Source organism: Eucalyptus grandis, chromosome 2, assembly GCF_016545825.1.
Source record: "Eucalyptus grandis isolate ANBG69807.140 chromosome 2, ASM1654582v1, whole genome shotgun sequence".
Classification (NCBI taxonomy): Eukaryota; Viridiplantae; Streptophyta; class Magnoliopsida; order Myrtales; family Myrtaceae; genus Eucalyptus; species Eucalyptus grandis.
Genome location: NC_052613.1, coordinates 872,268 through 898,912, shown reverse-complemented (window position 1 = coordinate 898,912; position 26,645 = coordinate 872,268). Strand labels below are relative to the sequence as shown.

Here is a 26,645-nt window from a genome sequence, read left to right as displayed (position 1 = left end):
AAGCCCATATTTAGGCCCAGCCCGAGCTGGAGGTCTTCTTCAACCTCCAGCCGAGTCACGAATTTGCAGCAAACTGGGTCGCACGACCCGGTTTCGATCCGAAGCTCCAAAGACACAAATTAACATGATTTTTGATGAAATTTCCTCATGGGTTTTGCGTATAACATCAATATAATGGACCAGATTGAATTAAACGAAGAAAAACCAAGTAAATTTACCACATACAAGCTTTCCATGGCCGAAAATTCTGTTTTCTTGAATTTAAGCCTTAAAAACTTACTTTGATGCCAAAACATATATATAACAATACCTATGCACCGATTTACAACGAACATCAATTAATTGCAAGTAATTTGAAAATTCTAGAACTTTTTCATGTATAAACTCTAGAATTTCAAATTTCAAATTCTCTCTCAATTCCTAACGAAATTATGAAAATTATATATGGTTGGAAAGATCTCGACATGTAGAACAAAAGCCCTATGATTTCAAGATCAATCAAGCAAAAAATCCACACGAAAAAATAATGCCCATATCCGGCTCAAAGAGGAAAATTTCGAATTTTTCCATAAAAAATAAAAAATAAAAATTCGGCTCTACAATTATATAGGATTAGCTCTGATACTACATGTATAAAATTTATTCACATAAACAACTAATCAATAAAAAAAAACGGATCTATATATAATTGTAAAATACCGAGATTAATAAATACAGCGAAATTAAAGTATACTTGTTTGAGCCATTACTTCACTTAAAGAAAAATAGAATGTCAGATCTTCCTCTCTATGACATAGCAACTTTCAATAGGATTAAAGCAAGTATAACCTGCCATTTTATAAGCTAAAACTCTAATCAACATAGGGTATCAATCTAACAAACTACTCAACTCCGTGACCGCTGCTCAATAGGCCATCAATATCCAATTTAATCAAATCACTGTAGGGTTCAACAAATATTGAAATATCCATTAACCTAATTATTTGAAATATAAAATTAATTAATTAATATAAGTCCATATTATAAAAAATTTCCAAGAGGTTCATCTTCCCTTGATGATGGTGTCCTGCATTGAGTGATAAGGATGTGGTACAGGATCCAAAGGAATAATAAACATCATGTGGGAATCCCAAGCAATCTATCAGACATGGATAAGCGGGCCTCTAAGAGGTTTGTCTTTGTGTTCCAATGTACATTACATTGATTCTTCAGCTTGTCCTAGGGTCGCCCACCATTCGCATGATGCCAAATCACCTCCATCTTGACCAATAGGGGTAGTTGCTTTGCACCCACTAACATGAATAAAGCATAACGCAACTTCCCTTTCTGTGGGCTCGATAGATGTGATGATAATGTCTGGTTTTGGTTTTCCAAATTCCTTTGTAGCTTCAACTTAAAGTGAACGGGAAGAAGGATTGGAGCTAAGGGAAATCTGATGGCGATTTTGACTCGTACGCTACACGGGTTTAGTAAATGATAAAACCGATGGATTCGATATTTGACAACAAACACAGAGACCACGAGCCCTTTGGGCGAAATAGCTCTTAGCATGCTGTATTAGGATTGGAAATCCACTGGGTTCTATCGGTGGGGAGTCTGGTATATTGTCGACTGAGTTAAACAAAAGGGATGCAGTAATGCTCGATGTCGAAACTCACGTGCTATATGGATTTACTAAATGATAGATTCGATTTTTGTCGGCTGCTTAAAATGGGCATTTAATACAAATTATTTTCCTTACGAGTTTTTAGTATCTCTAGCATTCCTCTATGTGTGCAGGTCGACGAGGGGGCGGAATGGATCAAATCGGATGGATGAGATCGAAGAGGGAACGAAGGCCACAGATGCTGCAATTGAAAGGGAGATTGAGAGCCACTTGTCAAGTCGACCATCGGTGACGTGGTCCATCTAACCTTCTTTCCACGTGGAAAAATAGCGCATATATGGTGAGTGAAGAGAAGAATAATATGAATTAGTGATTTTTCACCGTCTTTTTTTCTTTAACTCCAATACCTGCATTATATCAATGACAAGGGACAGGAGAAAGGAATAAAGAGAAAAAAGTAATCTTAATAAGTGTGTGATACATGTTTAAGTTTAGAATTTTATGAGTCATAAACAAATGTATCACATTAATATAAATTTAGAATTTTTTTGTCACATAAAGTAAATGTGTGACATGTATATAAATTTGAAAGAAATATGTTGCAAATATTAATTTACAGTCTATCATAACAAGTATAATTTAAAGTTTTTATTGGCTTTTTATTTAGGATTAATACCCTAAAAAACTTTAAACTGGTACACGTGTGATAAATTTACCACAAATTAATTTTATGATCATAAAAAATCACAAATTAGTATACATGTGACAAATTTACTCAACTAACCATAAAAAATCCCATACTGGTATACTTTTGATAAATTTACCCAAAACTAATTTATTCGACTGAAAAAAATCATAACTTGATTAATACCTCCGTTAAATTGGATTAATAACACAAAAAATTACAAAAATTGTATAATTATGAGTAAAATCTCAAACGGGTACGTTAGTCAACTGTCACATGTCATTTAACTTAGTAATTTGATAATAAAATTTAACGAAAACTAATAAATGGTAAATTTGTTACAAGGATATTAATTTATGGTAAATTTATCAAATATGTATTAATTTGAGATTTTTGATAGTTAAAAAATTAATTTGAGATAACTTTGTCATACATATATTAATTTGGGTTTTTTTTTAAGTATTAATCCTTTTATTTAATGCTTCGTATAAGTGCTTTTGGGACATAGAGAGGACTCTTCTAACGTGTTCTACAACACAGTACCGGTCATTCCCGGTCTCCCCGCTTTTTTCAACGTTGTCGTAACACCCTGTTTCTGGATTCTCCTACTACTTTACTCTGCTGTTGTGTAGTGTTCGGCGCTTTCTTCCATAACCACCTTTTCATCCTCCTTCTCTGCTGAACTGAGCTCTTCCTCTCTCGAACCTTTTCGCTAGTGAACCTCCATCCACGATCATGGGTAAGTGATAAATAGAAACAGAACTTTCTTCTTCTTATCTGCTGTCCATATGATGATGATGATGATCTGATGTTTGCTGATATCTGTTCTTTTCTTTGGGTTTTTTGGCAGGCAAGGTGAAGATTGGAATCAACGGTAAGCCATCCCACTTCACTCACTTCTTTTTCTGTTGAACTGAGTTGTATCTTTGCTCTTTTTGGGTTTTTGGGTTTCTGTTCTTGCTCTTATCCAGATCATGTCTCGGGTTTTATGGCCCAACGATCATTTGCTGTTGCAGGTTTTGGTAGGATCGGCCGGTTGGTGGCTAGAGTTGCTCTGCAGCGAGACGATGTCGAGCTCGTCGCCGTCAACGACCCCTTCATTTCCACCGACTATATGGTGCTACTTATCTCCACTTCTCATGGATTTTGTTTCTCTTCTTTTGCTTGTGTCGGCGGTAGTTACCGTTATCTGTTCTCTACTTGGTTTTCGTTTAACATATAAAACGTGTTTATGGTGTTGGTCTCTGACTTGTTAAAGCTTTTGGGTCCTCATCGAGATGCCTTTTTGGTGTTGTAACTTGCTCTCTGTGGTTGTTGATCAGTTCCCTGTTGGGTTTGAAGTGCTTTTGATTTGTTAGCTTTTAATAGTCTTCTTGGTTTATCTACGATCGGATCTAAATTACTTGGTGCTGAAGTGAGTTTTGAATTTATGATTGTCGTGTTATTCGATTTATTTGTGTTCTTTTATGCTGCAGACGTATATGTTCAAGTATGACAGTGTTCACGGGCAGTGGAAACATCACGAGCTAAAGGTTAAAGACTCTAAGACTCTTCTCTTTGGTGAGAGGCCGGTCGCAGTCTTTGGTCTCAGGTACTGGTGCTGTCTTCTCCTCATCTGAGCCTGAGCTTGTTTTGAAGCTCTGTTTGTATTGTGAGAAGATTCAATACTCTGGATGTGTATGGTTGATGTGTTAGGAACCCGGAGGAGATTCCATGGGCTGAAACAGGAGCTGAGTTCATTGTGGAATCGACTGGGGTTTTCACTGATAAGGAAAAGGCAGCTGCTCACCTGAAGGTTCGTTTTCAAATTTCTATTTAGTTTCAGTGCTAAACTGATCCTCTGCATTATGAGTGCTATGGTTAACTACGGAGAATCCAAGGAATTGGTTTTTGTCCTCATTAGGGTTCTTTCACTCCATAATAGTGTTAGTTCTATCTGTGTTTTGAGTCTGCAAGTGGAGGTTTTGCACATAAAGCCACTACTTGGGCAGTCTCTTTTCTTATGTATGAGAAAGGGTGTGAGTGCTTTAAAAGCATGGAAAAAATTTTCTGCAGTCATCTAGCTGTATCTTGATAATCCAAAGAAATAGAAAATAAAAAATGCAAATTTTATTTTGTTTGAACTATCGATGGATTATCACCACATTTGCATCTTTGAGTGCCATTCTCTTTTTGCCCAAATTCCATAACAGTGAGATTTATCAATCCCTAACCTGCTGATTTCTAGATGCTGAGTTCTGCTTCATCTGCTCATGCCTTCTCCATTTGTTTTTTGCTGATTTCTGAAAATTCTTAACCAGTAAATATAGCTAAGGCCCAACTTAATTGCAGGGTGGAGCAAAAAAGGTGATCATTTCAGCCCCTAGCAAGGATGCACCTATGTTTGTTGTTGGTGTCAATGAGAAGGAATACAAGCCTGACCTGGACATCGTTTCCAATGCTAGTTGCACCACCAACTGCTTGGCTCCCCTTGCAAAGGTTCACACCCATCTCCTTCTTGCAATGACAATATTACTCTTATTGAGTTAAGGATTAATTTGTCGACTGTGTTTTTCATAGGTTATTAATGATCGATTTGGCATTGTTGAGGGTCTAATGACTACTGTTCACTCTATCACTGGTAAGCTCTTCGAATTGTCCATAGTAATTGGACGAGCACGGTGATTACTGGTAATCATGTTTCACTCTCTGTCTGTTTTTACAGCTACACAAAAAACTGTTGATGGTCCATCGATGAAGGACTGGAGAGGTGGAAGAGCTGCTTCCTTTAACATCATTCCAAGCAGCACCGGGGCTGCAAAGGTAATAATATTATACAGTACCATATACAATAGGCACTCAGGAGAATATTGTATTATATTGATTCTTTTCTGTATGTGATATTGGATTCAAGGCTGTCGGTAAAGTTCTTCCTGCACTCAACGGTAAATTGACTGGCATGGCTTTCCGTGTTCCGACCGTTGATGTCTCTGTTGTCGACCTCACTGTCAGGTTGGAAAAAGGCGCTACATATGAGGAAATCAAGGCTGCTATGAAGTATGACTCGATAATCTTTTATTGAACTAAGCTAGATTTCTACTGTTTGCCTATCGAGGTCGACTGTTTTGCTGTTTTTCGTCTTTGTTTAACCCTATGAGCTTAATATTTGGTCGTATAGGGAGGAGTCCGAGGGGAAACTCAAGGGAATTCTGGGTTACACTGAAGAAGATGTGGTTTCTACTGATTTTGTGGGCGACAGCAGGTATTGATCTATGCCTTACTCTGGAGTCTCTAAGGAAGTTGTCCCGGAAGTTAGCTCCTCTCATTGTTACCACCAACCTCCTGAATTCAGAATGAAGATGACCAGTTTTCAAAGGAATTATCTTAATCTGACTATGATTCTTTCAGGTCGAGCATTTTCGATGCTAAGGCTGGAATTGCATTAAATGAGAACTTTGTGAAGCTGGTTGCTTGGTATGACAACGAATGGGGCTACAGGTCAGTTTCTGAGAATTTCCATTTCCTTTCTGTTTTCGGTTAACTTCTATATATCCATGCACAGTTTCACCCTCACTATCTTCTTTGGAAGAAAATCTTCCAATCGCAAGATGATTTCTTGGGCTCTTACATTTCTCGCCGATCCAAATTCTTTTGCAGCTCCCGAGTGATCGACCTGATCCTGCACATGGCGTCTTGCCAGTGAGGGGTGCAAGGAGGGGCAGTACTTAATAAACATCAACGAGTTTTCTGTGTCCGGCCGGTGTGTGTTTGCCAATAAGAGCGAAGCGTGCAATAAAAGAAGGGTTTGTTTGTAGAACCTCTTTTGTACAGGTTGTCTGATATGGAATCCCCAGGTGTTCTACTTTGCAGAATGTATGCCCTTGTGCATCTTAATATTAAGTTGTTCGTATAGATGAGAGGCTCTCCCTCCCTTCCCCCCTCCCCGTCCCTTCCTCTTCTGCCATTAGAACTTCACTGAAATGAGAAGGACGGTGGTTTTTTCTCGTGGTAACTGAGTAATGTATTGGCCTCTGCTGGCTGTTTATGGGGCGCCGGTTTTCTTCATGAGAGAGGCGACGGCATGGGTGGTCGAAGTGCTCATTGCAGAACACCACCAAAGAAGTAGAGAGGCTGGAGCGCGAGTCTCAGCTGCTCCGGCGACAAGACGAATGGCCCTTGACCATTCTCAGCTTCTCCCAAATGGAGAAGTCCTTCCTCATCGGACGAGCCCGTCGCTTGGTTGGTTTGCTAGGCCCTGGTGAATCGCCCGACTGTTTAGGCGACATTGCACGTGGAAAGCTTTGTGGTTCCGAAATACTTGTTTACTCAGAGCTTCACTCGCTCCTGCAGCGTCCGGTTGAAAACGGGCATAGTCGACTTCCTGCCGGAATATTGAGTGGGAACTTTGCTTGAGATATTCGACCTCGACCTGATATCAGCAGTTTTCGCCGCCGCAAGTAGCCGGAAGCTTGTCCCCGACGAGCTTTTACAGAAACAACGTCACCGGTGCTGGCAGCCCATCGATTAGAGCTCGACCACTGAGGTTTAAGCGCTTGAATTCGAAAGCAGAGACTTCCAAGGCTTAAATACGTTTATAGCCTAAATGGAATGAGCTCCTTGCGTCATGAAATGCCTAGATGAACTCATTGGTCATAAAGTCATAACAAATGCAATTGACGAAACCATTAACTTGTGATTGGTAGTAAAACACCGATTTTCTTCTTCAGACCTAATTAGCTCTTCATAGATTTCTCTAGCTATTTTCTTACGAAGTTTTGTTATAGCATCTATAACTGCCTCTGGTTTAGGCGGACAGCCTGGCAAATAGACATCTATAGAAATTAGCTTATCGACTCTCCGAACAGTAATCGGTACTGAACATCCCTTGTAATTATACATGCTCCCATAGCAATAACATATTTTGGTTCAAGCATTTGTTCATATAATCTCACTAAAGAAGGAGCCATATACTTAATGAGTTCATTGATCATACATCCTTCAATAAGAGACCACGTGGTTATGATAGATTCGAAGAGACTTCAGACATGAATGTATAGCTATAAATGTACTTTTCTTATTTTCAATATAAATCCCGTGACCTTTTTATAATTTTATATACTGGAAAGGCTCATGAAATCCAAATATTAACTAGAAGTGAAGTTCTTTATTTTTTGGAGCTTGAAACCTACCATATTAGAACTTGAAGCTTACCCTATTAGAGATTGCAATGTCGGTTTCAAGGTCTACTCGAATTTCATCTATTTTATTAATTGAATTATTGTAATGAATTAAAATCTTTAGAGTTATAATTTACTGATCATAATTTATATATATATAAACACACGAAAAATATGAACATTAATAAAGTAAAAGTCTCAATTATAAAATGGAAGCTTAAACTAGTGTTTTCAAGTTACACAATCATAATTGAACCGCATAGAATATCGCAAGATTGCGTGAAGACATAATTAAGAAAAAATTAAGGCTTATTTTAAGTTACGGGTTCTATGTTCCAGGTTTCTTCGACTAAGAAATTAGAATCTACTATCGAAATAGGTTTCTTATTTTTGGAACTTGAAATCTACCCACTCTAGAATCTACATGTTTCTATCAGTTCTATTCTTAGGTTCAAAGTTCCATTCTAAAATTGTAATCATCCTTGATATCGACAATAGTTTTTCATAACTTAAATAATATCCTAGGTTTTGGGGGGATCGAAGTTGCCATTTGCTTTTTTGTTGTTGTTGTTGTTGTTGCTGCTTAAGTCAAAAAATAAAACCCAAGGAAACTTTTCAAAAAATAAACAATCTTAATCACCCGCTGCAGTGGCTCCGTTGGGTAGGCTCCAAAATTCCACATAAGAGGTCTAGAGTTCGAAACCCTGCAGGGAGGCTGACGGATCATTTGGCGACTTACTCAAGATACGTGGGTGGTGGTTTTCTACATGCCTCCCCAGGTTTACTTCCCAGTTGTCGGCTATACGGGGTTCCTGGGTTACAAAAAAATAAAATAATAATCTTATATAAAACTTATATATTTTACGTAAATTCGAAGGGATTAGAGATTTAAATTCAAATTTATAATGCCCGAACGGACTTCAATAAATAGCGCTTCCATCCATTCCCATTCAAACGGTCGCTTCTCTCTCTGAAAAATGCAGCAAATCCAGCATCACCATCTCCACCACCAGGCCCCGCCTTATCTCTTCTTCTCCACCCTCCCTAAACCCCCGCTAAACCCTCCCTCCCTCCTCCCCCGCCGCCACCGCCGCCGCCTCGCCGTCGCCGGCCGCCCCTCCCGGCCCCCTCCTCCCGCCGCCGCGATGCTTCAGCTCCGACGAGTTCCCCGTCGACGAGACCTTCCTCCAGAACTTCGGCCCCAAGGACAAGGAGACCGAGGACGAGGCCCGCCGCCGCAACTGGATCGAGCGCGGCTGGGCCCCCTGGGAGGAGGTCCTCTCCCCGGAGGCCGACTTCGCCCGCAAGTCCCTCAACGAAGGGGAGGAGGTCCCCCTCCAGTCCCCCGACTCCATCGAGGCCTTCCGCATGCTCAACCCGCGCTACCGCGAGCAGCGCATGCAGGAGCTCGGCCTCACCGAGGACGAGTGGTACGCCAGGCAGTTCGAGATCAAGGGCGAGATCCCCGAGCCGCTCAGCACGCTGTGGGCGGGGCCCCTCGTCGTCCGCCAGGTGGCGCCCCGCGACTGGCCCCCCCGGGGGTGGGAGGTCGACGGGGAGGAGCTCCGGTTCATCCGGGAGGGGCACCGGATGATGTCGGAGAGGGTGGATTTGGAGGATGTGGAGAGCAGGGCGAGCGCGGATACGGATGACATGTGCCTGGAGAGGTATAAGGTTTTCCTCAAACAGTACAAGGAGTGGGTCGACGCGAACAAGGATCGATTGGAGGAGGAATCTTATAAGGTGCTCTTCTTCGTCTTTTCTCGAATTGAGCGCCAATGTGATTCGAGACTTGATGTTTTTCTCTCTTTTTTCTTCTTCAGTATGATCAAGACTACCATCCTGGACGAAGGAAAAGAGGCAAAGATTACGAAGAGGGCATGGTAGAACCTAATTTCGAGCTTACGCTACCGTATATTGGATCCATAAGCTTCCAAAATGCTTCGAAAATGGATGTCTTACTTTGCTTTTTTTTTTCGTTGTTCAATGCAGTACGAGCTGCCTTTCTATTATCCTGGGCAGGTAACTTCCTTTTCTGTCCTTTTATTTTTTGCAGTTCTGCTCATAAATTGATTCTCACAAGTTAAATGAATTGCAAGACTTGCACTTGTATAGCCGAGAACAATAAATGCACGTGATAGGATATCCTGAATAATTATTCGTTGCTTAGGTGTTTCTTCTGTTGGATCTTCTCAGCAGCTAGCTATTCTTTATACACTAATTTTGGTCAATTTCTTTAATCCTGCAGGCATATGATGTTTGAAAATTTAAAACCAGCAACTAGTAATTATTGACAAGCAGTGTAACATTTCTTTCTTCAAGATGTGACTGTGTAATTGGGTTATTGACAATGCATAGGTTCCTTTTGTCATGACAAAGGGAAGTATAGCCTCAACTTGTTGAGCGATTGCCTTTAGTTTGTCCTGTGATGCAAGTCTGAGTCTTTTGCTACATATAAATACATTACTTCTTTAATTATGTAAATTGTAGATCCACACTTTCTAGTTGTCTGTTCAAATTTCAAATTTCAGATGCTATTTTGATATAAGAGAACATGAGCTTTACACTAGAGATATTCTTCTACAGATTTGCGAGGGGAAGGTCACCACTTTACACCTTTATCAAGGGGCATTTGTTGATGTGGGAGGTGTATATGACGGGTACAGTTGTTCACTCACACATCATCAAATTAATGTGCCTTTCTCCTTGGTTAATTTACCGTTGTCTCTCTTACTTTCATTGAAGATCACTATCAATCACTTAATATTACTGGCTCAACTAATCCTTCTGGGGTCAGCATGCTGCTTTATCATTGTTGTCAACTGTTTTTCATTCGAACGATGCACTCCTTCAGTGGCAATGCTTAATTGGATATCATACAACCAGATGGACTATATGGAGGTTTAGGAATATTGTAAAATTACCGAGGTTTCCTCCTAAAGCCTAAGCATAGCTTGAACTTGCAGTTTCTGCTTTGGTCCCAGGAACATGGTATTCCCTCAACATTATTTGTAAAAGCGAGCAGCTTATTTCATGGATAGGTGGTGGATACTCATGTTTCTAATGTGACAGGATCTCTACTGGTTGCAGTGGCTACAAATATTTATTAGGCCCATCTTTCTCGTTTTTCAAAGTTTCATACTGATGAGACATTATGTGTGCACAAAGAAGAGGTATAAAGTAATATCCAGACTTCAAGGAACACAGACGAATGATACAGTGGTTGAATTTGAGAATCCACGACCACCAAGATACTTTTATCATGTTGCAGCAAAAACTAATTGGAATACGTGCATTCTGCATCTATAGTGCTAGGACTCGGGGGATATTAATTTATTATAGGTAGATATGTATGTCATATGATTAAAGTTCTTGACGTTATTTAAGAATTATGCCATGCTGCAGGTGGGTTCCGATCAAAGGAAATGATTGGTATTGGATCCGCCATCACATAAAAGTTGGTATGCATGTTATTGTCGAAATCCTGGTGAGTGCTGTTTGTATAGCTGCTTACTTATCACGATTTTTCTTGTGTTTTTTGCACAAATCTGCAAAAGGCCAATTTGGAACATACGCTATTTAGAGGCATGAAAACTTTCAGTCTTTATCGTCCTGTTTTGACATTGAAGCAAAATTGGCTCTCCAAATGTCAAAAATAAAAATGTCAAGTCAAAGTCCCGACAAAAGTCATAAAGCCACGGTCAAAGTCACAGCCACCCCAAACAGGCTTTAAATTTGTTGGACAGATTTTGAATTCAGTTGTTTCTGTTTGATCACTTTCATTTCTATGCCCCCACTTTTTCTGCATCGATAAATCATAAATGTTTTATGTGTCTCAGGATTGACCATGCATATTTGCTCATTGCTGCAGGCAAAGCGAGACCCATACAGGTTTCGGTTTCCTCTGGAAATGCGTTTTGTCCATCCTAACATTGATCACCTGATGTACGTAAATCTTGCTCCTTACTTCAGTTCTGTTCAACAGTGTCGTGGGGTCACTTCAAGAGCTATATAATATTATCTTGTATGTCAGGCATCATTTCTAGTAATTCTTGCATTTGACATGTGTTTTTACTTGCAGCTTTAACAGGTTTGAGTTTCCGCCAATATTTCATCGGGATGAGGATAGCAATCCTGATGAATTGCGGGTCTGTGACTTCTGTTTCGATATTGCAGTCCTCCAAGTGTGATTGAATTTTAGCATGACTAAATATTCAAATAGATTATGCTTGATCTACTAATTAGATATATTAACTAGAGTCCTAGTACATAAATGGAACAAATTTGTGATTGCTTATCTGCAAGGATTACTTGTGAAGTCTTAGCAAGGATTAAGCTTTGATGGAACAAGCAGTTTTTCTATTTTTTTCCTTTTCTTTCCTGCGGGAGAACATGCAAACAGATATTTTTTTCCCCAGTAGAACACACGAGCATAATATGTCCTCTTGCTTTTACTCAAAGCATGTACTTAAATGTGATCATAAATCATTTTTCTTGTTTGTGGACCTTTTGCCAGAAAGGATTCAGTCTATAGAGTTCTAATGACCTCCATCTTTTTCTTTGCTCCTGTATATGCAGCGTGATTGTGGAAGACCTCCTATACCTAGAAAAGACCCAGGAGCAAAACCTGAAGAGGAGCCTCTATTATCGAATCACCCTTATGTTGATAAGGTATTTGTGTAGATAAGATCCATTCATCTTTCTTTTGCAGTAATGCATCTGTTGAAATTCCAGCCACAGTATATGAAGAGTCTTCTTTACAAGTGACCATCACATAATTGCTAAATCATCTTTAGTATTGTAGGCCATCGTCGTGTATTAGCAAAGCACATCTAGTATATCTTGATCTATTCTCTAAGGGCACTTGTTGACTAACTTCCTATATAAAACGCATGACAAGCGTTCCCCAGAATGGCAACTTTTTCCAAAAAAATTTGCTAATGGATTCCATATTGATGGTTCTTTGTTCAAGTTTTTGGTTTTAGGTTGCATACATATTGACACGCAAATTAATCACAAATATATGGCAAACAAGAGGTCCCAAGTGCACTTAAAAGACTAGAGAGGGGGGTACATCCTAAGGCAACAAATTTAGGACTGCTACTTAAGTGTCTACCTTCAGGACTCCTACCTTTTTGGAGGTGAGAATTGATTAGGTGCACTTTGGACTAAGCATTTGTCATTCATGCTAGGTAATTGGGTTTAAGCGCCTATCCATGTTAGGAAGGGAAATAAGAAAACCCTAGTGGTTCACACGTTTGTTTGTGGGCAAAAACTTAAAGACCTTCTCTAGGTCTTCTAAGGGCTTTAACCCTTCTGGACAAACTTTCGTAACTTGGTCCTTGGGTTTTGTTACCAAAACTCAAGCAATGAACACAATGATGTCCTTCATGTGTGCAAGATGGTTGAAATTTCTTTTGCGAGTAACCAAAGTCATTGGCATTTGTTTCAACACAAAATGATGTCTCTAAAATTCTGAGTGATGAATATATTCATTTTCACTCAACTATTCTGTTATGCTATGAGGTTTTCTTTTCATACCTTTCACCCTTGTTATGCACTGCAACCATAGCTTCATGGTCTCTAATGGGTGTAGAAAAGTACTGATAGCTTAGTTAGCTTTATACTAAACTTCAAAAGTCTGCAGTCTTTCAAATGCCACTCCTGCTCATGAGTGAATTGTCATTATTACAATATTTGGGGTGGTGTGGCTTTATGCAGTTGTGGCAGATACATGTCGCTGAGCAAATGATTTTGGATGATTTGGAGGCCAATCCTGAGAAGTACCAAAACCAAAAATTATCTGAGTTGGTTGATGATGATTATGATGAAGAGAAGAGTGTTGAATATACCAAGGCTTACTATAAGAAGTCCTTAATACCAAAAGTTATTCTGGTAGGTTATTTGATGTTTAAGATACGTCAGTCTTATAATGGGTGATTTCTCTGATGTTGCCTTGTATTTTTGGGCAGAAAACTAGTGTGAGAGAACTTGACTTGGAAGCAGCTTTAGCTGAGCGTGAGGTTAGTTATTGCTTTGTTGTTGCACAGATTGTATCTTCCCTAATCAAGTACTGTTCATATGAAATTTTAGTCACTGTATGCATATGTCCCATTTTGTCCAGATTTAGATGATACTCTGGTTTTGTTTGCCAAGTCACTTTATGAGATATCTGTTAATTGGCTTTCTGTCTACATGTAGTTCCATAACAAAATGAGAAAAGAAGCAGAAGAAAGGGGAGAGGCGTATAAAATTTCCAAATTCAGGCGAAATATTGAGATGGATGAGTATGACTTGATGCATTGGCGTCGGTCATTTGAAGAAAGAGAAGCCTTGATCAGGGATATCAGCTGGTAATCCTTTGTCATTATAACATATTTGACTCTTTTGATATTGAATCCAATTTATGTTTCCAATTGCAAATTGTTTGACGTCTTTACTAACTGGGTATTTTGGGAAACAAAAAAAAGGATGTAATCACCCAATCTAATTTTTTTTTCCTTTATATCACACGTAATATGTGAAAGATTCCATCTGCCATGTATGTTGCCATCGACAGATTTCCAGAAATGACAGAATTTAGCACATGTTTGGTACTCTTATTCCTACAATGTGCCACTTTGCTTTGGGCTTTACTATTTGTCATAAAAGGGTAAGGGAAGAAGAAATAAGTTGCACTGACAAAATGGTTCAATATTGCAGTTTGCAGTTAGAAAAGGGGAAGAAATAAAAATGGTCCATGAAAGGGACTAATGTTTGCTTATGTGAAAGGAAAACTTAGTTCATTCATGGTTTTGGTCACTATCTACCTATTGATAGCCTTTACTTTTGTACGTGTGACTTATAATTTTCTTGTGGGCATCTTAATGTATACAATGCATGCTAATATCCTTCACTGAGAATAGTATTGTCTAGCTGTTCGAAATTCTTGCGAACATTACAAAGGAATGGCTAGGATGATATCCTTTGTAGTATGTTTAGAAAGCAAGTTTTTCTGAAAGCTGTTAGTTCCTGTCCTTTTAGAGTGCTGAGAATGTTTTGTTACCAAATCAGCAGAGAATCTTTTCTTTCATTCTCTCTCTATAAATGCCAGAGAACTTTGTTCCTGGAATTAAGGTACTCAAAATATGCTGTCTGATAATGTTCGCTGAACAAGGCTCGTAATTTTACAGCCGACAAGCCCTGGGCCTGCCACTGGAAGAGCCTGGGAGGTACGTAGACAGCAGTTACTTTGGCAAGGATCAATACGATCCTTCAAACCCTTTATATAGATATGACTATTGGGGCGAACCGGAGAACTCAGAGAAAAGCAAGCAGCAGAGGATGACGGACGCCCACAACAAATCCATGGTTGGCAAGGGTGTCGTGTGGTATGAAATGTCTTATGAAGATGCCATCAAGCAAAAGATGCAGAGAGAAGCCGCATCAAAAGGAGTGATGCAAAAAGATTACGAGGATCAAGATAGCGATGAAGACGATGAGGACGACGATGAGGAGGATTTTGATTACAGCATCCTTGGCGACCCGAGCATCAGTTTTGAGAACCAGCCTCTTGTTAATGGGACTGAATCTTCTAAAATATCAGATGAGGGTATGTTTGAGGACTAATGTAGCCCATTGTGGGATAGTGGAAAGTCTGTACAGCGGAACGCATGTTATCTTTCCTATTTTTGACCAAAACTCGAGTTAAAAGCCCTTGTGTACGGAGCATTCTAGCCTTTGCTAAGCAAGGACAAGAAGCATGAAGAAAAGTTTGAGAGTTCCATAAAGAATCACCCCTATCTTTGTAAAGTACGTTGGAAGGATTTGATAAATTATATCATTTACCATAAATGGGAAGGACGAAAGAGCCAAACTTCTTAGGAAAGTTACGATCTCAAAATTTACGAAAATAAAAAGAAGTCGTGAAAACTTACTACCATTTGAAGGACGTCACGACTCGTAAGGTTGTAATTTATTGAAAACACTTAAGACTCTTGCGAACTTTCATTGGAAAAGTCATTCAAAAAGGTATCGCCTCATCTAAAAGGCAGTTCGAATCAAATATCAGATGAAAAGAATCAGTGCATCATGCTTGGACATATATAGTTCATCTGAAAAGGCAGATTGAATCAAGGAATGATCGGAACATACACAAACAAAGGAAAAGAATGAATTTTTGCTTTTTCCTTTCTTTCTCTTTTTTTTGTGTGTGTGTGGGGGCAGAGCAAGAAAACAATTTGATCTTTTCCACTTACGCCGTGCAAACAGAACCAGAGCCTTTATACAAGGAAAGACTGCCTCTTCTCTCTAACTTATCCTCCCGTCTTTCTTTTGCCCTTCTTTATAACAGTCTATCCTCAGCGTCCATCAGAAAAGCCTACTGCTTGCGCTTGTGCTCCGTTTCAATGAATCGGAATCAATATCTCCAAATATCTATGTACACGCTCCCTTCCAAATCCACATTTTGCGTCGCTGACCATCCACAGATAAGGTAACACCAACCTCAGTCGCCAAATGTTCAAAGCAAAAAAGGAAGTTCCCAACCCTCTTTGAGAAAGGCTGGAGCAGTATGTTCCCCCAATCCATTGGGCACATCCGATTTTAGGCGGTCACCCAAGAAGGAAGGGGATTTCCCCCAGTTGTCTCATTCCTCCTAAAGAAACTCCTTTCCAGTCCTCTTAAAAGGATTTACGTTCCTAGTGTCAGAATATGGGAAAAAAGATTCTCTCATCGATCAATTTCCCCGTCCTCTATGTCATTTGGCGGCGGCAGAACCGGATGACTTTCGGGCGGCTCACTTTCCTCATCCTCATCTTCGTCATCAACCTTCATGTACAAGCCAAGCTGTTCTAAAGGATTGCTACTATTCTGGAGTTTGAAACTACCCAGATGGTCTTCTGAACAGTCTGGGCTCTTTGCCTCCTCCAAGAAGTTTGGTAAATCCTCACCATGAGGAACCCGAAGCATCTCCAAGTCCTCCATAAACTGACTGTTCTCATTGATATCGACTGTCTTTTCCATCTGCAGAAACCAAGACTTGTCAGATAAGTGTACCTTTTAAAACCTTGTCCAGGAAACTGCAAGGTGTGCACTCACCTTTTGCAATGCTTGACGAGCAAGTTCCCTCTCCAGCTCCCTCTGCCTCTTGGCTTCAGCTGCAGCTTCAGCTGCAGCTTCAGCTTCGGCTTTTTTTCTAGCCTCTTCTGCTGCCATTGCCTCAGCTTGAATTTTAGCCTTTTCTGATTAGTAGAAAAAGAAAAAAAATTAGGAGGAGACCCATTGTAGTAAAGAGCTGTTTTTTTTTTTTTTTTGGGTTGAATGACAATGATGGTATAATAAAAGAGACCTTCTTTTGCCCGCCTCTCGAGTTCCTCTCTCTCTATTCGTAACTTCTCAGGATCCCGCTTCTCAACCTAAGATGAGATAAACCAGAAATATAAATATCAAGTATCTAGACAAGTAGACACAGAGAAAAGATGCATCAAGCACTGTGTTCAACCTTCTCAAGAGCCTTTTCTCGAGCTTTAAATATAGTCTCGGCAAATCGGTTCCTCAAAAGTGCTGCACGATAACGCTTCTCAGGGGAGACTTGCCTCTCAGGTGGAGTACTCTCCTCTATAATGTTACAGCACCATGCGTGAGATCACGCCCCCATAAGGTACAGCATACAATTATCTTTATGATGATCATGCTTACCCTCTCCCTGAACATCAGCTTCTAAGGGAAGCGAATTGGGCTGAGAATTTTCCACAACTTGATCCATCCCATCAACAGATGCTAGAAGTAACACAATGTCAGTTATTAATTCATCAGTCCAGCTGGATGCACAAAGTGAATCACCTTTTAACCAAAATGCGATCTGAACTTAAATTTACCAGTATCTAAGTCATGAAAAGTACTCTTTTGGTCATCACTTACTCCATTAGCCATGCCTTCCTGAAGTAAGAGAAATAATTTGCATATAGTTAGCTGAGAACATATGAACCAGAACCTCAGTCATGCAACATGACAACGGCACCTAAGCTTCGCATATCTACCTTCACCACCTTGACAGGTCCAGAAACCTTAGCAGGATCTAATTCACTAGCGGATGAACTAGCTGAGTCTGCATCTGACGAGTAGGAAACAAGCACAAGTGCAAAGATATTAGAGCTCAATCAAGAAAAGTCATAATGTTCTGCAATTCAAGAACATTGTATTAAACATCAAAAGCTTACAGGGTTATAACAAAGGCTAGTTCCAAATCCATGTATGCCCATCTACCCTAGAAATGGCTAATGATGACGAAACAATGCCCAGGCTAATAGCTGTACCAACTACACAGTCTTAAGCACTGCCGCTACACATTGACAGACAAAGCATTGCCACTACACATTGAGAGACAATTTGACAAAGTTATACTTGAGTCAAAGCATGACTCTGACCCACTACTAATGATGAAAAACATGCAAAGAGATCCACTCCCCATTTCTTCAAAAAATTAGATGGTTAAGCATACACCAGCACATATACCATTCTACATGCATGTCTACTTGCAAACCTTGTATGAAACTACTTCAAAAAACATCATGTGCAAATTTGAGGGGACTTGCCGGGTGAAGTTAATCTTAAGAACTGATAAACCAAATTTAAAATCCAGTTTAAAACTAATAATTAATTTGGCAGGTTTAAATTACTACATAGAACATCATCACCCAGACCCTTCAGCAAACATGAGATGAACTTAAAAAAGGTGTACACCATGAGATATGATGTGCACATCTTTTGAATAAGTGGTGCAAAAAACCAGTTCTCATATTTCTCTGTTTCATACAATTTTTTACAGAAAAATGTTTATTGTCCTAGAAATAGGTACTACAGAAAAAAAAAATCAGAAATATAATGCAGATCTTGCCCAGATCCCCCAATTTTGACCACTCTACAGGCATATTTGCGTACATATAACCAAAATGAAGAGTCCTTCTGCCATTATATTGAAAACTAAAACTCCCCATAGCAGCACTTGTGGCTCCTTCTTCGAAGGACATCAAATGAACCCTGGAGAGAGATCATGACAGGCAACAGGCGAAGCTGACACAAAGAACCAGGGAATTTTCTTATTCTATTCTACTATTCTGAACAATTGATAACAAAGGCAATCAAACAAAGCAGATGGACTTGAGAACTTTAAACACTTCATATGCAAATACTAAGAAGAGTGATCAGCACTTAAGGACTTGGTGCATTCAACGACCAAGTTCAAAATAAAGTGCCCTCAGAAGTATGAACTTCACAAATAAAAGATTGAAAATATACAAAATCAGATTATGACGCGGACTAGAAAAGCAGAAGATGTCCCTAGCATTTGTGTATTGGTAATTATAGAAAGAGATGTGCTCCATACAGTTAGACAATACAACTTCCAAAAGAGAAAGTATAACTTTATGAAAAAAGAAAGTAGAAAAAGATCTGCAGAGGCACGAACCACTTGATGAGGACCCCGATTCAGTACCGGAGCTACTGGAACTACTGCATTTACTGTTTCTATGCACTGCATCTTTCTCTATCTCTACTGGAGGGAAGCATGAAACTGGAGCGTCATTCCCGCCAACTATATCTACATCCTCATCAATCGCGTCATTTCCTAGTAATATACAAGAAGAGAAGAATGCAGTGTCAGATAGACAGCCCTTGTGCAGGCCATGCGCTGGTGCATGCATAACTATGACTTGAATATTTGACAAGGATTACCTTTGCAAGGCGGCACTGATGAGGTGCTGACACCCGACATGTTATGAACCTGTAAGAGAGAAAAAAACAAAGCGATAAGCCAAGTGAAACTCATCTTCTTCTTCTTTTTTTTTTTTTTTTTTTGGGCAGCAAATATCAAAGGAATCATAGAGAAGTCAGGACCTCCATTTCACAAGGTTCAGCTTTTGCCTGTTTTTTCTGTTTCTCCAGCAAATAGTCATCTACAAGCTTCCGTAATTTGAACAGGGTTTCATGCCCAAGTGCATCAAGATCTATCTCAATTTCATCCTCATTGGTCTGCTCTGCTCCAGAGCTTTGCTCTTTAAGAAAATTGACAGTGCTCTCAGGCAGTTCTCCCAGGAGATCATCTAGTTCAACGCTTAGTTTATGCTTATCCTCATCACTCATGATCTGCTTCTCTGGCTCAGGCTTAGTCCGAGGGTCAACTGGACTACCTTTCTTCTTTTTCATAGGTGGCATTTCGGTGCCAATTCCAGTTTCACTATGGGCGGGGTATTCAGGGACTGCCTGCACGTCATTAACAGCTGGAAGCTTTTTCTCTACAGGTTTCCACTTCGTCTCAAAATACTTTCTGAGAGTGTCAGCCATAATATGCACATTGTTCTCACGAGGGTTGTAAGTCATTGCATTCGAGAAAGTTAGCCGTACGTCAGCCGCAAACCCAAGAGGGCTGGCATATTCTCCTGAAAGCAACTTTTTTTTCACAGTCCCTAAATCCATAGGGTGCTTAATCACAGTAAAGTAGTCCGGAATGTTCAACTCCACTATGTCCACAGGTGTATTAAAAACCCAACCATGTTGGTGCGACATCAAATGATTCAACACTGTTTCACACTGTTTTAATAACATAGCATTCGATGTATTTGCTGAAGTAGCAGCTTTTATTGATTCAGAGCGGCCAGGGGCACCCTTCTTACTTTGAGACCCGCTGCGAGCTGAAGGGAAACGCTTCTTTCCATTCCGAGCGGACAATTCTGAAGACCTTGGGAAGCCATCCACTGGAGGCTTTCTCTGCCCCTCACTCCAACTCCGTACATCACGAGATGGAGACAATGCAATTACATCAGAGCCCATGCGCGCAAGTTTTCTCTGGAGATTCTCAACTTGCTTAAGTTCCTTTTTCAACCTCAGCTTAAGGTCTCTCCTCTCACGCCTTGACATCTTAGCCAAAGACAACACCTGTATTGGGACCCTGAATTTATTGCTTCCGTCTACATTCAAGCTAATGCATTTCTTTCTCGGGGCAGATGAATCATCGGAGGCCGTCATCTCAGTGTCAACCCGTCCTGAGCTCCCGAAGCCCTCCGATTCAATAGTCTCAACAGCATGCCGATAATCTGGTACAAAGCCACTGGAAGGCCCTTTCGACGAGAACTTCCGCGACTTGCCCATCGAGGGAGAACACCTTATCGACTCTCTCTGCCCACTAAACTCTATGGGAAAAGCTGGTGCCATAAAATCAGCACCCGGTAATTGCACATGTCAACTGCAGGCGTCCCTTCTTTTCCGAGCGTATATCAGTTCCTATATCAATCCACCAACAACTCCAGAGCCCTAGTCTCGATCAACAAGGCTCAGAACAATTAATCATCCCGCGCCCCCGATGCCTCTTCACCCGCCGCTCTTCCTCTTCCACCAGCAGGACTCCACTGGAGATAAGCCAGTCCGCCTCGAGAAACGAATCCACCCCAGACAGGATGCTCGACACGAATCCTCCAATCCCGTTCCGACCGAGAACCCTAGCGCTCTCAGCTCTTCCGCCTCGTCGTCGTCGGCTCGGCAACCCGCATTCGATCCCCGCGACCGAATCGCCGCCGCCTCTCCGAAACCGAATCCCCGATCAAGCTCCCCGCCAAATAGGGAAAACAACTCCCGAACAATCCTAATCCGCAATCCGAGCGGGCCGCGCGAATCGAAGAATCCTAGAGAAAGAATCCGAAAGCAATCCCAATCCGATTCGAGGAGAAGGAGAACCTGGAAAACCCCCGCGCGATCCCCGACCGCCGGCCCCCGACCTTCGATTGCGCGCCTATGGAGGAAAACCCTAGCCTTCGAAAAAGCTAGAGAGAGAAACGACAGAGAAGGAGGAAGAGAGAGAAAGATAGAATGCTTTGCTACGGACAGCCCTCGGCCCCGCTATTTATAGCGGCCGAGTGGGATTCGTCGAGCGCCGCCACGGAGTCGATCCCAGCCGTCCAGCGATGACGCGGCCGGGATCGCACGGCCCCCGTTGTTAAGCCGTTGCGGGCCGTCCGATCGGATCCTGACGAGCGGCGTTGGTTCCCCCTCCCCCCCCCCTCGCCGTGCTGACGTGGAGAGTAGAGTAACAAGGGGCTCGTCGGCGTCGTGACGTCGACGCACTCGTCACGGAGCGTGCGCTGCACTCGCCAGGTCCTGAAGCCACGTCCGTAGCATTGACTTTTCTTTGTGCGTGACGCGGCAAGTCAGCCTTCGACATGTTTTCTAACTTTTTAGTTTTTATCATTATCGCTAACGAGAGAACAATCGAGATGCTTCTCACGTGTTAAACTTTTCTCCGCTCGAAATGCGTTACGCTTTTGCTGAATTTAATCAACATAAAAATAAAAAAGCCTTGCCCATAATATATTATTTAATTCCTACACATATATATATATATATATATATATATAACTGTAAGTGTAGACCAAAATAGTTACTTTTTATGTTTTAGTAGTTAGGACAATCAAATTCTTCCATGCATTCTTTCTTCTTCTTCTTTTTCGTCTCTAAGAAATAAATTTAGAAAATAACATAAATAGTCTTTGAATTTGGGTTCAATATGCAATACGATCCCCAAACTTTTAATTTGTTGAATATTTTCATAGAGTTCAATAAATCAAATTGAAAATATACAAAAATCAAAGGAATATATTACACAAATTAAAATTTAAAGGGTCGTATTATATATTGAGTTAAAGTTTATAAATTATATTAAGTAAATTAAAAATTTAAAAATAACATTGTATATTGAATTATAATTCTAGGTCTCATAATTCAAGGTCATTTTTGTCATTGTCCCAAATATATAACGATAAGTCACGGTCAACGCGACAACGTCAAAACAATAAATGAATGCTTCATGTCAAGAGGAAACGGAAAAAAGTGACCAGACGAAGTTCCAACCTCAAGGATAGTCTTTGGCTGATGTGAAGCTTTGGTGCGTCCCTTTCAGTCAGAATGTTGTAGATTTTCGGGTTGGTCAGAGACTGGTTGCTGGTTGCTCGTGTTTTGCCCAGATTCTTGCGAGCTTTTCAGATACTGCCATTGAATGTGCAGGTTTGATATGATGGTATAGAAGGTTCAGGTTTTTTTACGTGACAAGTTTTCAGCTACAGGATAACAAGTCATATAATCGGTGATTATTCGAGCAAACTGAATAGTGGTTTTGTTAATGGCTCTTTTGCATTACGACTCCAGTTATGGTGTTTGATTCATTCAATTCCGCAATGACATGGTTAAAGAGGACAAAGATGTGTTCAGGGTTGAAATACAGCGACGAATGGCGATGGGTAAGCTGTCACGAAGGATAAGTTAACAAGTACAACAAAAAATAAAAGTTTGAGGGGGGAGCATGTAACTATTCAAAGTTCGAAGGTTGCTGCTGCGCAACGATGTCTAAGTTTGGGGGGATTTCAACCATAATTCCAGATGGAAGAATCATGGGTGTTTGAAATTTCAAAGAACCAATCGAAGTTTGGCCCAAAATCAAACAAGATATGGCCCATTTGAGACCAGCCTGGTCGCGGAACATTGGTTTTTTGTCTTCGATTTTACCTCATGGGCCAGCAGAGTGTTTCTTCCTGTAGCAACATGGGCAGCCCTTGATCGCGTTAAAGCGTATGTTCTCCACAAACAAAGATCTTTATTCGCCGTTCCACCTTCTCCTCTGTCGAGTCGACCGCCATTTTGGCCGGAGCTCCTGTGGTGAGGCGAGTCGATGGATAATGACAGAGAGCTCCCGAGGGGTATTGCTTTATTCACATTCTTTATTAGGGGTATCACTGTAAAAAAACTATCGAATTATCCCTTCGGCTCACTCGATCTACATCAATGCTTGGTTCATATTGTCACGATCTACCAATCAGAGCTATCAATGGCCCGGACCCAAATACCAAATATGCATGCCACAATTGGGCAGATTCCATGACTCTTCTAAATATCTGCTCGGTCCTTGAATCCTTACCTCAATCGACTTGTAACCGAGAGTTCATCACGAGCTCGTACTCAGCTCGACTACTATACCTTTATGTCGTGTCCTGACCAAAAAGAGTTCCATAAGGACAAAGAAAATACCCACCATCATACATTTTCCCGTACGCGAAACATGTCAGTTCTATAAATAAATCCGAATTACCCCAAAATACACCTCACTTGATGGGGCTCAAAAGCACCATAAGCACCCGCAGAAAACATATGGAATCATGATAACCTCATCCAAGTGACCATTATCCTCTTCAGTTTAAGACCATCTATCTAACAAGTGAGTATTTAGATCTAACTTGTCACTTGGACATTAAAAGGGCAACTAATTTCGCACGAGAAGCCTCAAATGGTTAAAAATACCTTGCGCAATACCTGTATATTTCTATTATCTTTCTAAGCTGGGATTTTATTCTGCTGTAAAATATTGTTTAACCGGTGAGAACATGCCTGGGAAAAAGATGCACTGACTAATATGGGAATTAGGGTTTGCTCTTAGGCTTATGCCGGAGGGATCCGTTAGTTTTACGTTCCGCGCGAACAGGAGATACGACGGGCCTTATGTTCTTCATCTCAATCTCATCCCCCTCCTATTATGTTGGAGAACTTGCGCCAGTCCCCTACAACCGAGTTCTTAGCCTCTAGTTTCTACCATTCGAGATCGATCCAGCGAATCGGAGGATGATCTTTCTGCGCTTGGGTGCATAGCCAAGAACCAAGCTCGAAACTCTAAACGGGAGTCCCAAGAAGAATATGAAAGTGGGAAGAACACTTGGTTCTCAGAAAATCTCAAGAGAGAGAGAGTGCAGGAGCTCATGAACATGGGTTAATTTCCAGAGAGAGAGAGAGAGAGAGGAGCGAAAGAAGATGGGAGTGGAGCGACGAGAAAAGACAGAGAAATCTGGCGGTCAGATCTTCTCCGATGGCAGAATGAGAAAATATTGCGCAAGAATGGAGAAAAGCTTGCATGGCAAAGGACACGTCTTCACCCTCGTGTCACATCACGTGAATCATCGGCCCACCTGTCGCCCCAGAACCCCGGGACACGTACCCGGTTGTTCGGCACGAAAGAGAGATCCGAAAGCAAGGTGAAGGCCTCTTCCAATGGACGCCTCCCCTCTTTTTCGCAGGGGTATTCGAATTCCCTTCCGTTCCACGTCCACCACCTGTCCTTGCGCATGGTTCTTTCGTTCCATTATTATTTTTATCTTTCCCCGAAGACTCCGTATTAACTTGGACTGGTGCGATGGAAGGACGCTGCAGCTGTGCAGTGATGAACACCTCACCTCTCCCCCTGTCACCGCTAACGTGCATGCACAGTGATCTTGGGTACGGAAAATCAAGAACCAGCAGATCGGACATTCAAAGTTGCTTAAAGCTTGAACATCTTACAGAGTTAAAGATAATAATATGTACTTACATAAAAGGGCATTCCCGCTCCAAAACGGCTTCTCAGGAAAAGGCCAAATAACCAGAGAGAGAGAGAGAGAGAGGAGTGCAAGGGACAAAAGCTGAGAAAAAGCAAACTGTATTCACATGCACAGTTTAGGTTAAGTTCTTCCCAGGGTGGTTTTTTTGAAGAGTCTTAGGTTTGAGACTCGGTTATTATCTCATCCTGATCACCCTTTTTCGTTATCATCGTCCCAACCGCAACGCAGCCTCCACGTCCAGCCTCCATGCAAACCCTCCCCCGTCCATCCTCCACACGTCGCACGGCAGCGTGACCGCCCTCCTCTCCCTCCCGCGCGTGTACTCCATCCTCACCCGACACGAGAACGCCCCGCACATCATCCTCCCCACCCTCGCCCCGACCTCCTCCCTCACCGCCAGCCACACCCCGCAGTCCTCCTCCTCCTCCTGTCGCCCCACCATCTTCCGCAGCGCCCCGTTGGTCCACGTCACCCTCCCCAGGCCGTCCGATGTGAACCCGGGGCACGTATCCCGCTCCAGGTTCCTCCTCCTCTCGCCGTCGGTGCGCCCTAGCGCCTTCCCGTCCACCAACGTGTCCGTCACGCACTCCACCGTCACGCACGGGGACGGTCTGCCCCAAGGCTGCAGCAGCGGCGCCGCCGCCGCGATCGTTGCGCCAAAATGGCCTCCGCTCGCCGGATTCGGGGCGTTATCGTCGAAGCTAAGCCACTTCGGTACGTCCCGCATTTCCCTTTCGGCCTTGTCCCGGCAGAAGCCCGGATCCGCGGCACGTCTGGAATAATCAGCAGCCTGCACCAAGCCCGCCTTCACGTTCCCGAGATCGCCACCGACTCTGCGCTCGGGCATCTCCGGCAACAGCGGCAGGGTCACCTTCTGTCGAGGCGGCGACGCGTCTCCGGCCTTCTCCTTGCCGCAGGCCCTCCTCTTCCTGCAGGAGCGCTTGGCGGTGGCGGCGTCGTTGCCGCTCCTCGCTTTCCGTCTCCTGCCTCGGCCGGGCCGGACGCGAGTGTCCTTGCCCTCGGGGGAAGATCCGCCGGAGGAGGAGGAGCCCCCGCACGCCGGCTTGGGCGCGATGGGGCGGAACCTCAGCATTATGCGGTCCACCTTGGACATGTCATAGGGGCCGCCGCCGCCGCCGCCGCCGCCACCGCCGCCGGGGGCGTATCTGGCGATGCAACACCCTCCTCTACCGTCCATCTGTCTCCACAGCCCTCTCTCCTACACGATCTCTCGCCCTCGCTAATTCAAGCAAAACCCGAACCAACTATTTCTCATCGATCTACAGTTTCTCTCTCTTATCTCTCTGTTTCTCGAACCCTACCAAGTTCCTCGAGGAGTTCACCGTGGAGGAAAGATCGAAGGCAGTAAGTGCAGAGCCGGGAAAGATGCCCATTTATAAGGACTGTAGTCGGGGACACGTGTGACGCAGGACACGTGTGGGGGCGATCGACTCGAACGGCAGCGGCGCGGGGAGGAGATGAGAGAGCGCCAGCAAGCCATCGGTTGGGATGCGATGCGAAACGTGGCGCGGCGAGAGAGGTGGGCCCGCGGGGAGCACGCTGGGCGGGAACGTAGGGAAATAGTGCCACGCTATGTTAAGCAACCATAGTTAGACTAAAGTCCGTCGAATTGATATAATCATTATAACTACGCGACCCCAGTCTAATTGATCACACGCAAAATCTAATGAGATTCCACCGTACCGCTGGATATATTTGTTTGTATTTCGATTTCAATAGACTTAATATACTCCTTAATCACATTAAAGAAGCATGCTGTAATGATTTCGAAATGTCTACCTAATTTTGAATTT

General features: G+C 42.2%; 4 protein-coding genes across 4 annotated transcripts; 2 read left to right on the top strand and 2 right to left on the bottom strand.

Annotated features, from left to right (window-relative positions):
* The first annotated feature begins 2,865 nt into the window (after positions 1-2,865).
* LOC104417117 (glyceraldehyde-3-phosphate dehydrogenase, cytosolic) lies at positions 2,866-6,282 on the top strand. The gene is made up of 12 exons (XM_010028439.3): positions 2,866-3,030; positions 3,142-3,165; positions 3,308-3,408; positions 3,767-3,882; positions 3,987-4,086; positions 4,623-4,769; positions 4,851-4,911; positions 4,996-5,093; positions 5,185-5,327; positions 5,449-5,532; positions 5,679-5,768; positions 5,928-6,282. Exons 1-12 carry the CDS (start codon positions 3,027-3,029, stop codon positions 5,971-5,973), a joined length of 1,014 nt encoding a protein of 337 aa, XP_010026741.1. The 5' UTR covers positions 2,866-3,026; the 3' UTR covers positions 5,974-6,282.
* Positions 6,283-8,410: 2,128 nt separating this feature from the next.
* Positions 8,411-15,280, top strand: LOC104434231 (protein PLASTID TRANSCRIPTIONALLY ACTIVE 10). Its single transcript, XM_010047203.3, has 12 exons — positions 8,411-9,190; positions 9,271-9,330; positions 9,440-9,469; positions 10,034-10,107; positions 10,853-10,934; positions 11,319-11,392; positions 11,529-11,595; positions 12,026-12,118; positions 13,169-13,342; positions 13,420-13,470; positions 13,649-13,800; positions 14,620-15,280. Exons 1-12 carry the CDS (start codon positions 8,816-8,818, stop codon positions 15,053-15,055), a joined length of 1,668 nt encoding a protein of 555 aa, XP_010045505.2. The 5' UTR covers positions 8,411-8,815; the 3' UTR covers positions 15,056-15,280.
* Positions 15,281-15,448: 168 nt separating this feature from the next.
* Positions 15,449-21,298, bottom strand: LOC104417107 (transcription factor GTE10). The gene is made up of 10 exons (XM_010028430.3): positions 19,322-21,298; positions 19,160-19,208; positions 18,894-19,052; positions 17,467-17,540; positions 17,305-17,365; positions 17,126-17,206; positions 16,929-17,044; positions 16,776-16,842; positions 16,526-16,668; positions 15,449-16,450 (listed from the first exon to the last, which is right to left on the bottom strand). The coding sequence occupies exons 1-10, from the start codon at positions 20,633-20,635 to the stop codon at positions 16,157-16,159; spliced, it is 2,358 nt and encodes a 785-aa protein (XP_010026732.2). The 5' UTR covers positions 20,636-21,298; the 3' UTR covers positions 15,449-16,156.
* Positions 21,299-24,740: 3,442 nt separating this feature from the next.
* Positions 24,741-26,221, bottom strand: LOC104417097. The gene has a single exon (XM_010028419.3). It carries the CDS (start codon positions 26,027-26,029, stop codon positions 25,037-25,039), a length of 993 nt encoding a protein of 330 aa, XP_010026721.2. The 5' UTR covers positions 26,030-26,221; the 3' UTR covers positions 24,741-25,036.
* Between the last annotated feature and the right edge of the window lie 424 nt (positions 26,222-26,645).